Source organism: Microcaecilia unicolor, chromosome 2, assembly GCF_901765095.1.
Source record: "Microcaecilia unicolor chromosome 2, aMicUni1.1, whole genome shotgun sequence".
Lineage (NCBI taxonomy): Eukaryota > Metazoa > Chordata > Amphibia > Gymnophiona > Siphonopidae > Microcaecilia > Microcaecilia unicolor.
The window spans coordinates 206,187,811-206,200,501 of NC_044032.1; the positions used below are offsets into that span (position 1 = coordinate 206,187,811).

Consider the following 12,691-nt stretch of genomic DNA (forward strand, 5'->3'; position numbering starts at 1 on the left):
TTATAGACCGGTGAGCCTGACGTTGGTTCCGGGTAAAATGATAGAGACTATTATAAAGAACAAAATTACAGAGCATATTCAAAAGCATGGATTAATGAGGCAAAGTCAACATGGATTTAGTGAAGGGAAATCTTGCCTCACCAATTTATTACATTTCTTTGAAGAGGTGAACAAACATGTGGGTAAAGGTGAGCCGGCTGATATTGTGTATTAGGATTTTCAAAAGGCGTTTGACAATGTACCTCATGAAAGACTCCAGAGGAAATTGGAGAGTGATGGTATAGGAGGTATTGTCCTATTGTGGATTAAAAACTGGTTAAAAGATAGAAAACAGAGTAGGGTTAAATGGTCAGTATTCTCAATGGAGAAGGGTAGTGGGGTTCCCCAGGCGTCTGTGCTGGGACCGCTGGTTTTTAACATATTTATAAATGATGTAGAAATGGGAATAAGTAGCAAGGTAGTTAAATTTGCTAATGACACAAAATTTTTCAAAGTTGTTAAATCGCAAGAAGATTGTGAAAAACTGCAGGAGGACCTTACAAGACTGGGAGATTGGGCATCTAAATGGCAGATGACGTTTAATGTGCGCAAGTGCACAGTGATGCAGATGGGAAAGAGGAACCTGAATTATAACTACGTAATGCAAGGTTCCACGTTGGGAGTCACCAACCAAGAAAGGGATCTAGGTGTTGTCGTTGATGATACATTGAAACTCTCTGCCCAGTGTGCTGTGGCAGCTAAGAAAGCAAATAGAATATTAGGTATTGTTAGGAAAGGAATGCAAAACAAAAATGAGGATGTTATAATGCCTTTGTATCGGTCCATGGTGTGACCTCACCTTGAATATTGTGTTCAGTTCTGGTCACCGCTTCTCAAAAAGGATATAGTGGAATTAGAAAAGGTACAGAGAAGGTTGACGAAAATGATAAAGGGGATAGGATGACTTCCCTATGAGGAAAGGCTGTCCCAGTTTGGCAATACTTATGTACTTATTCATCATGGCCACACAATCTTGCTGACAAATTTTAAAAACACCAAAAGCCAAAAATATAACTATAACTGTTAACCTTTCCTAAGATGGCGTCCGTATAGGTTGGGTCCACGCAAGCTCCAGGCTCGAGGACAGAGTTGTAACTGACCCCCAACCTGGATGAGTTGTACCCACCTGGCGAGGCCACGGAGCTGAGGGTGAGACCGGCGGTGCGAAGGACGAGTTCCGGTGGAACAGCGGACAGCATCTGACTGTGTATCTAGAAGCCTACGTGGATCTGCTGGGCGCCAGCTCGATCCCAACCCGCCAAACGACAGACCAAACGCCCTGGTAGACAGGGGATGACAGGGTGAGTCAGACCAAGCCGCACGGAAGGCGATCGGCGAGCGACCTCTGCCGCTCGATGCTGGCCTGTAGTCAGGACGCCCGAGAGAGACGATCAGGCCCGGGCAGAGGGGGGCCGACAAGCGGCCTGTCGCCATCCCGGACCAGAGACCACACAGGTCCACCTGAGCTGCTCCTTCACCGGCCCGGCCCCACCTGATAATAAAGAACAACAACGTGGATGCAGAAGATCACAGGTCTGTTTGCTGTGTTTTGAACGAATAGAATGACTGCAGCACGGGCACGTGGAAACAGAGACTAACCTGATGTCTCAGTTACCTATGATGGAATGACGGCAGCGTGGGAGTGTGGAAACAGAGACTAACCCGATGTCTCATTTACCTATAATGGACTAGATAGGCTCGCTTTCACTCCAATCTATTATACCTCCGTGACTAACCCCTCATAGACTCGCCACGGAAAGAGGGAATAGAGAATCACAATGCTGGGCTATGACTGGTGATCGCTGCAGTATACTGTAAGTAGCAACGGCCCATTTACCTATAATGGACTAGATAGGCTCGCTTTCACTCCAATCTATTATACCTCCGTGACTAACCCCTCATAGACTCGCCACGGAAAGAGGGAATAGAGAATCACAATGCTGGGCTATGACTGGTGATCGCTGCAGTATACTGTAAGTAGCAACGGCCCACGAATAAAGGGAATAGAGAGTAGCAGCGTCGGGTTATGACCGATGACCGCTGCATTGTACTTCAAGCAGCAGCAGCCGTCAATACAAAGACGCATCCAAGTTCTAAGTTTGTACCCGACCCAGAAGACGACGGAGGATCCTGCAGATCTAGCTTTACACCACCCCCAGCACCCAGGAGTAGTGACAACCCGATCTGCCAAATGATGCAACTCTTACAAAACACCTCGACTCCTCCTTCTGCCACTGAAGCAACACATACACTTCAAGAAACCCAGCGTACTATCGAACAGCTGCCAGGACCGCCACCTGCCAGACAACTAGCCTACAACCCTACCCCAACCAACAGCACAACGCCCTTGTTAACGAAACCTCCTGCCTCCAACCATTGAACAGCGTCCAGAGTAACAGAACTCTGTGCCCAGGACATCACCCCCGAGAATCTAACTGTGAGTAACCTAACATCCCAAACTGACACCAAAATGAACACAATCAAAATACTCCTAACAATCTATTCCTTCTCACTGATTCACCTAATATTATCCATCCCACTTACAGAAAATAATATCATACCCATCCTACAAAATCACCGAAGGCTGATCAAACACTCCACCAAACTGACACCCATCAAACTAAAGGAAGTCTATCTAAATACAGACAATACCAACAAAATGGAAGGAAAGATCACAACAAACACACACCACCCAAGGAAGGACAACTACTAAAAATCCACACATCACCAAACCTAGCAGCCCCATACCAAAATATCCAAGTGGGCTACATCAATGCCAGGTCCGTAGTTAACAACACAACAACAATATCAGACTGGATCATCTCAGAAAACCTTGATCTTATCTTCATCAACGAAACATGGATTCACGATGAAAAGGATCCCATAATCCTTGAACTATGGTCCTCCAGGCTACAAAATTACTCACTGGACCAGAACAGAAAATAGAGGAGGAGGCATAGCAATAATCTACCGAACCCAATTCACCACCGAAACCATCGCCGAATCCATAACACCCCAACTAGAAACTGCATCATTCAGAATCCAAAACAAATCCCTGATCGATCATCTGAACTGTGTACTATTTTACAGACCGCCCGGAAACTGGAATGAAAGCCAGCCTACTTTCACGGACTTCCATCTCAAACACTTGTGTAAACAGCTCCAATATATTAATACTAGGCGACATAAACCTTCACATAGAAGACCCCAACTCCACCAACGCACGTGAATGCAAAGACTTCCTACAGTCCTGGGATCTCAAATGGCCTCACATGCAAGCTACCCACATCAAGGGACACATACTAGACCTCCTATCACACAAACTGTCCACAGATCATAACCTATTAATAACAGACATCAAATGGACAGAAACACCTTGGACCGACCACTACAAACTAAACCTATCCCTAGACTGGCGGAAGAAGGTACTAAACCATACACCAGCACACACAACCTACACCACGAGAGGGCAAATAGATCCACAAATATTCTGGCAACTGATATATGACAATGAATGGAAAACACACACAGACTCCATACACTACCTCAACCATTGGGAGGACAGATGCAGAAGCGTACTAAACGAAATAGCACTCTTAAAGACCAGAATATCAAGAAGACAAAACTCGATACCATGGTTCAATGACGAATTAAAAAAACTCAAAACACAATCCAGGAAACTTGAACGAGCATGGAAAAAAACAAAAGATGCACATACACTCAATGCATGGAAACAAGGACACAGAAAATACGCAATAAGACAAACCAAAAGGTCATACTACAAAACTAAAATAGGACCGCATTACAAAGATATGAAGAAACTATTTCAACTCGTAAATAAGGTACTAAACACCACCCCTATCACCACAACCAACACAGCCATCCTACCCGCAGACAAACTTGCCAACTACTTCAACGAAAAAATAACAAAATTACACAACGCACTCCCTCAGCACAACACTAACATTGAAAACTTCTTGGTACAGAGGATCCAAGATGGCGTTGTGAATGGACGCACCTGTGTTAGCTCCTGGAAGTTGCTCTGTTTGTAGGTCCTCTTCGGTGCCTCTGTCGCCTCATCAAGCATGGGGAAACGGAGGGGAAAAGTGAAGGAACATCCCTCAGCTCCTGTGACTTCTTCAGCGACGAGGCAGACAACTTTGTAATTTTTCAGACAGCAACCAGGTCCTCAGGGCTTTTCAACCCCCTCTGCAACTCTCGGCGCTTCGGCATCGATTGAGAATGGAAACGGGGCTTTCCTGAGCCCCGTGGAACGAGTTGCTCCACCCCAGCCTGGAGGGGAGTTGCTGGCAGCTCTGACAGGGAAGGAAGCCGAAGGGGCTCAGCCCGACCTGTTTGAGGGAGTGTCTGCAGTAACGGAGGCTGAATCTCAACACCGAGAACTATTGCTACAATCAGCTTCAAAGGTATTGCCCCAGGATATAGTTTCTAAACTTGCTCGTGTTGAAGATCAACCTCACCCTTCTCAAGCCATTAGTGATGTGAATAGACCAGCAACTGTGACATTAGAGCCACTATGGGATATGGTTTACAGCATTCACACTTCTATGCAAACTACTTTAAAAATGAATACTTCTGACATAAAGACTCTTTCTGAGGCTGCCCTGCTTCAGGCGCAAAAGACTGCACAGCAAACCTTAGATTTGGAGACTGTGAATATTAAAATTCAAGAAATGGGATCTGTAGAAACGGCTTTGGTTAAGGATAATAATTTCCTACATAAAAGATTGGAGTACCTGGAAAACCAGGCTAGAAGACTTAACCTCAGGTTTCTTAATTTTCCCAAATCACCTTTAATTTCCCCTTTGGACATGGCTAAAAATATATATGATTGATATTCTTGGAATGGATAAGGACTCACTGCCTCCCCTTACTCGGGCTTATTACATCAGGAGTGGTGGAAGAAAATCCCCCGATAGCAGGGGAAGGAATAGATCTTACTTCTTTCCTTGAAAGTTCATTGGAGATAATTACTCAGAGGTTGACTCTGCTTGTTACTTTTGTGCTGGAGCCTGACAGGAATGCCGTATTAAGGCTTTCCTTGAGACACTTAGAAAATCTGTTTTTGGGCTCAAAAATTCGTATTTTTCCTGATCTCTCAAGGCCTACACAGATGAGACGGAGGGCCTTTTTGGAACTCCGCCCTAGGGTGGTGGCACTGGGAGCAACTTTTATATTACGTTTTCCTTGTTATTGTAATGTAATGCTTGAGGGTAAACAGTTTCAATTTGTAGACCCAAAACAGTTAAAACAATTTCTAGATGCTAGAGTGGAATTGAATGTTGTGTGCCCTCCCTAAATGCAGGCTGGGGTCTGAACCAGAGGTTGCAACCACTAGTCCGTAATTATTGCTATATGTTTTACTTTAAATTCTAAATTCTTGGATTCCAAATTTCCTAAACTTGTGGACAGAAAGGCTGTTAATGATATTTCCTTTTATTTTTGCCTCTTGTATAAATGCCGATTGCATATTCACGCATTGTGATGATATATTGAAATATATGAATAAAGAAATAATAAAAAAAAGAAAACTTCTTTAACGACCTGGACCAAATCCCTGGTGGATGCCCAGCTGACCGTTTCTGGTCAACATTTACTCTCCTCACCACTGAATCAATCACAAAAATCAGATTCATAGGTTTGCCAACACCCACTGCAAACTGGACATATGTCCCAGTCACCTACTCAAATCTGCCCCTGACCACTTCATAGCAGACCTCACATCCCACCAAAACTTCATGCTACAACAAGGTCTCTTCCCTGAGGAACATGGAAACATTCTACTCACCCCAATACCAAAAGTCGCCAAGAAAAACACAAACAACCTAACCAATTACCGCCCAGTTGCATCTATACCACTAGTAGTCAAACTGGCGGAGAGTTTGGTGACCAAACAGCTAACTGAATACATGGACAAGTTCCCAATACTACACAACTGACAGTCAAGGTTCCGCTCCCACCACAGTGGGTCGTAGATTGTTGTCACAGCTTTTAGCAATGTGTTCCATATTTTTGTGTTTATATAGGAGAAGCTGGATGCATAGGTTGCTTTGTATTTAACTCCTTTGCAGGTTGGGCAGTGAAGGTTTAGGTATGTTCAAGATGATCTGGTTATGTTTCTGATTGGTAGGTCTATGAGGTCTGTCATGTATCCTGGGACTTGGCCGTGGATAATTTTGTGGACTAGGGTGCACATTTTGAAGGTAATACGTTCTTTGATTGGAAGCCAGTGCAGTTTTTCTCAGAGGGGTTTGGCACTTTCGAATCGTAATTTACCAAATATCAGCCTGGCTGCTGTGTTTTGAGCAGTCTGGAGTTTCTTAGTGAGTTGTTCTTTGCAGCCCGCGTAGATTCCGTTGCAGTAGTCTGCATGGCTTAGTACCATTGATTGTATTAGGTTACAAAATATTTCCCTCGGGAAGAAAGGTTTTACGCATTTAAATGTCCACATTGCGTGGAACATTTTCTTTGTTGTGGAGTTCACTTGGCTCTCGAGTGTGAAGTTGCGGTCGATTGTAACGCATAGTATTTTCAGGTTGTCTGAGATAGGGAGGGTGTGTTCTGGGGTAATTAAGGTTGTGGGTTTGTACGTATTGTGTTGAGATGAGGCAATGTGTTTTTTCAGTGTTCAATTTCAATTGAAAAGAGTTTGCCCATGAGTCCATGGTGTTCAAGCAGAGTTTGATTTCGTTGTTAATTTCAACACCATTTCTATCATGCAAGGTCATCTTGGTGTGTCCGGTCGATTTTCATCTCTTCCAGCCGAAAGAGGTTCAGTCTACCCTAAGGATTCACCATGTACCCTGAAGTCCTTCCTAACAGCATATCTATGGACCATTTTAGTCTCTCTTCTCCTTTCCTTGTTTTCTTTTGTCCTGCTTCTTTTATTCTTTCAAAATTAATTGTCACCGTGTCACCTCTGATTTGGCAATAGCCTATCAGTGCATTGTAAGCCACTTTGAGCCTGCTAAACTGTGGGATAAACATGGGGTATAAATGTGCAAAATAAATAAATACATTTCTGTTAGATCATGTCTGAAGGGAATGTATATTGTGATGTCGTCTGTGTAGATGAACGGGTTGAGGCCTTGCTTTGATAAGGACTTGGCCAGTGGGATCATCATTATGTTGAAAAGTGTAGGTGATAATGGTAATCCTTGAGGTACTCCACAATCTGCTTTCCAGGGTGGTGATATATTTAAGTTTGATTTCACTTGGTATGTTCTGGTGGTTAGAAAACCCTTGATCCAGCTAAGTATATTTCCACCAATTCTGAAGTAGTCTAAAAGTCTTAGTAGTATATTGTGGTTTACCATGTCGAATGCGCTCGACATACCAAATTGGAGGAGAAGTATGTTTTTACCTTTAGCTATTTTCTGCTTGAATTTGGCCATGAGAGTAACTAGCACTGTTTTGGTACTGTGGAGAGGGTGGAATCCCGATTATGATTCATGTAATATTGAGAACTTGTCCATGTAGTCCGTAATCTGTTTGGTCACCATGCTCTCCATCAGTTTAACTGCTAGTGTGATAGATGCAACTGGGCGGTAGTTGGAAAGTTCGGATGTTTTTTTCTTGGTATCTTTTGGGATTGGGGTAAGCAGGATGTTGCCATATTCCTCAGGGAAAAGACCTTGTTGGAACATGTAGTTTAGGTGAGATGTGAGGTCAGTTATGAAGTGGTCAGGGCGGATTTTAGTAAGTAGCTGGGGCAGGTATGCAGTTTGGAGTGGGTGTTGGAGAACCTTTTGATCGCGTAGGTGACTGTTTCGATGGTGAGGGGCGTGAAGTTTGACCAAGTTTGGTCGGCTGGGTATTCTCCAGGGTTTGGATCCAGACTGTTGATGAAATTTTCGGTATCAGTATTGTTCTGAGGTAGTGTTTACAGATGAAAACGAATCCCATTTTAGGTATTTATTTTTATTTATTAGGATTTATTTACCGCCTTTTTGAAGGAATTCACTCAAGGCGGTGTATAGCAAGAATAAGTCAAACATAAGCAATAGACAATTACAGCAGTAAAAATATTCAAACAACAATACAGTGTATGGCATAGTATGCTGCATTACAATGCCAACACAATACACAATAAAACATTTTAATAGACAGCATATGGTGCAAGCAAAGATGGAACATATAGATAGATAAGATAGAGTAACAGGAGTAAGAAAATAAAGGACTAATTAAAGAGAGTTGCAAATGAGGTCAGAAATGTGCTTGAACATTACCTTGCCTAGGGTAGGAGTAGATTAACATGTCCTGCTATAATATGGTGGACAAGGGAGGAAGGAAAGGCCATGTCTAAGGGTTTCTACTGCACTAGTACCTTTAAACCAGTTGCAGGCTGGGTCCAAACAGGATACCTGGCTAGAAACCCCAAGTCAGCAGAAATTCTACTATCCAGAATTTAATTTGGCCTGGCACCTTGTCTATATTACATCCCTCACCAGAATACATAATGAAGTTAGTCAATTGCAAAAGTTTTGTATAGGTGACAATTCTTGCAGGCCAACTTTAGTACACCCATAGCACTACAAGCACGAACTGCTCAAAGATGCCATAACTGTGTTTGTTCCACTCCAATCTATATTACCCAACATTACTTTGTATTTGTTTTTCTCACCAAATTTGTCTTTCTTACCGGACACTACTTTGTATTTGTTTTCTTACTGGAATCGGCAATCGCCTTTCCGATAATATGTAAGCCACATTGAGCCTACAAATAGGTGGGAAAATGTGGGATACAGATAAATAAATAAATAAATAATGCAGCAAATAATTCAGAAATGACTTGAGCTGAGAGTCCAAAATAAAAAATCACTATAATAGTTTGTTTCTTTTACTGCTCGTAGAATACCTTTTCTTGGACTAGACTAGCAGATGTCTAAAAATGCAGCCTCATAAAAATGCCTAAGGGCTTGAGGAAGGCACCTTAATAGGCCTGAATGCTGGATGTTTTAAACTGTTTAGTTAGAGGATGGGGGATTCTGGGGTTTTTTTGTTTTTTGTTTTCTTTTTTTGGCATACTAACACATTTCTCTCTTTCTCTCTGTTTTCTCAATTAAGAAAGAAGATTGACCTGTCCGATTCAGCTGTACTATGCCTGTGGCTCCGTCATCTTCCCAGCCTTGAAAAAACAGTACTGCATCTCTTTGAAAGGTTAATTTCTATTCAGGGCCATTCCCTGGGAGACATGGAATGTATTATAAAAGATTCATTGCTGGTAAGTACTGTAGTTCAATAATGCCTTGAGTGATTGAAAGCACAAATGAGAGAAAATGCAGGTTTGCAATATAAAGGAAATTTAGACACAAAATCTAATTGACTTGAAAAGTCTGTAAAACTAAAAGCAATTCGTAATGCCTGTCATTATGTAGAAGTATGTAAGTAACTAGTTAACTAAGCTACTTTTTTTTTCAGCTTAGCAGTTTCTTCCTGTTCCTTTGAGCTTCCAGCTCTTTTTTACCTTTTTGGATTGTTATATGTTTCTATATTTAGACATGGTTTCATTTAGTAGGTATTTTGTTTTTATATTCTTTGCCTTTATAGATGGGGCAGCATATAAATAATTTTAAATGAGTGAATAAATAAATCAAGACCTGCCTCTGGGCTGCATGGCCCTGAGTCTTCATTCACCATTAATTACTCATATGTTTTTCCCTGTCTGTTTATCTCCCTCCCAGCTCAGCCAAACTGGCACAGGGAGCCTTTGAGCCAATTCCCTCCAGAAACAAACTAACATGAAACAGGGCTGGCCACTGGGTGTCATTTATGAAGAACAGCAGAGAATCCCTATTCCTAGGGCAGCCCTTCTCAAACTTTTATCCTGCACAACCAAAATTTGACACTGAAAAATTTATAATGACCCCAGATAAGGACCAAAATTAAATAACAGATTTATGCTCTCTCCCTCTGCTGCCTTTCTCTCTCCCCATCTTTCTATTATCGTTTCCTCTACCCATCTGCTTCCCCTTTCACTATTAATTCCTTTCCTCCCGTCTCTTCCATCCAATTTACCGATGTGAGGAATCAGCAGTAGCAATAGGAGAGGTGGGAGAGTAGACAAATCGGGTTGGCAATAGGAACATCAAGTTGGCTTGCACTCAAGGTTCTAGCATACCTGGTATACTTGAAGCATAGCTCTGCTGCCTCTTCTCTCCTACTTGCTACTGTAGCGGAAATAAAACTCAAACCCACCAAGGCTGCAGCTGAAAAAGAACCCCCTCCCCCAATCTATGAAAATGATAACTCATTGCCCCTCATTCTCCTTCCCACTTCTGATTTATAAAAAAAATAACCTTCCTTCCGTTCAGGACATCCCAAAGTTTCTAATAGTGAGCACAGCAGAAGCAAACCACTTTATTCCTACAGGTCCAGCATCCAGTGGCTGTTTTGCTGTCCCTACCAGAAGCCACAAATTTAGCCCATGCTCTGTCAGTGCTCCGCTTCCAAACATGCCTACTCTAAAGCTGCATAAAAGTACCTGTGTTCTTGTCACTGCGCATACTTTTAAGCAAGAGGTAATTTTTAAGCAGCATTTAAGCAGCCAGACTCATATTTGGAAAATCAAAATACGAAAGTGCAAAACCCCTACGAGAGAAGCTACACTGGCTCCCACTCAAAGAACGCATCACGTTCAAAATATGTACCCTAGTACATAAAATCATCCATGGCGATGCCCCAGTTTACATGTCAGACCTGATAGACCTACCACCCAGGAATGCTAAAAAATCATCTCGCACATTCCTTAATCTTCACTTCCCCAACTGCAAAGGCCTAAAATACAAATTAATGCACGCATCAACCTTTTCCTATATGAGCATGCAATTCTGGAACGCATTGCCACTCAACCTAAAAGCGACCTATGAACTGACCAACTTCCGTAAACTACTAAAGACCCATCTCTTCGACAAGATATACCACAAAGACCAAAACATGTGAAACTCCCACATATATCCAGAAATGTTAATAATGCCTTCCGTTATCTTACTATCAGGTATTCTACTACCATGTAACCCAAAATCCTTCTGTAACACCAAATATCTACTCTTTTCTGTTTCCCACTATCCATGATGTATTGTAAGCCAATTTGAGCCTACGAAAAGGTGGGATAATGTGGGATACAAATGCAACAAATAAATAAATTTTACCCATGCATACTGTCGTATATGCATGAAAATATCTTTATAAAATTAACCGCATTGTATAAAAGTAGTTACTATGGGGTAGATATTCAGCATGGTTTAATCAGGCAGGAGAGGCTCCTGCCCTCTTAAACCAAGATGAGCTGGCTAGCTGCCAATATTCAGCAGCATTTAACTGAGCAGTGCTGCTAGTCACTGTAGCCAGGAGTCTTTGAGCAGAAGGGAGACGTGGGCTGCCCCATTTGATGTCTGTGAGGGATGACAGAACAGGCTTCCTGAAGAACTGTCCTTCCTCACAGGCACCACCTGGGACAGCCCAACAACTTACTGACTACTTAAATAAATTCTCAATACTCCATGATTCCCAATCAGGTTTTCGTGCTAACCACAGCACTGAAACAGTACTAGTTACTCTCATGTCCAAATTTAGACAACTGATCGCTGCTGGCAAAAACATACTACTTCTACAATTCGACATGTCCAGCGCTTTCGATATGGTTGATCACAGTGTTCTAATACATCTCCTTGAATACTTCGGAATCGGAGGCAATGTTCTTAATTGGTTCAACGGATTCCTAACCACAAGATCGTACCAAGTGACATCCAACTCGACTACATCTGCCACATGGACACCTGAATGCGGAGTTCCACAGGGATCCCCCCTCTCGCCGACCCTATTCAACTTAATGATGATACCCTTGGCTAAATTACTATCCAACCAACACCTCAACCCATACATATACGCAGACGACGTAACGATCTACATCCCATTCAAACAAGATCTGTAGGAAATCTCCAGCGATATTAACCAAAGCCTGTACATCATGCACTCATGGGCAGATGCATTCAAGCTCAAACTTAATGCAGAAAAAACCCAATGCTTAATACTCACTTCTCAACACAATACGAGCAAATTCACCACCATAAACACACCAAATCTGACACTCCCTATCTCGGACACCCTAAAAATCCTTGGAGTGACTATCAATCGTCATTTAACACTTGAGAATCATACGACTAACACAACCAAGAAGATGTTCCACTCAATGTGGAAATTAAAATGAGTAAAACAGTTCTTCCCAATGACAGTCTTCCGTAAGTTGGTACAATCAATGGTGCTCAGTCACCTAGACTACTGTAATGCACTATACGCTGGCTGTAAAGAGCAGACAATCAAGAAACTTCAGACAGCCCAGAATACCGCAGCCAGACTTATATTCGGAAAAGCAAAATATGAAAGTGCTAAACCACTACGAGCAAAGCTACACTGGCTCCCACTCAAAGAACGCATCACGTTCAAGATTTGTACACTAGTTCATAAAATCATCCATGGAGACGCCCCAGCCTATATGTCAGACTTGATAGACTTACCAACAAGGAACGCCAAAAGATCAGCCCGCACATTCCTCAATCTTCATCTCCCAAGCTACAAAGGTCTAAAATACAAACTTACGCATGCAGCAAACTTCACCTACTTGAGTGCCAAG

General features: G+C 42.4%; 1 protein-coding gene across 1 annotated transcript in view; it reads left to right on the forward strand.

The window, feature by feature from the left end:
* FANCC (FA complementation group C) overlaps positions 1 to 12,691 on the forward strand; it is a 413,110-nt gene that overhangs the window by 250,530 nt on the left and 149,889 nt on the right. The window contains 1 exon segment of the mRNA XM_030193652.1: positions 9,127 to 9,283. Coding sequence (XP_030049512.1) covers positions 9,127 to 9,283 — 157 coding nt within the window.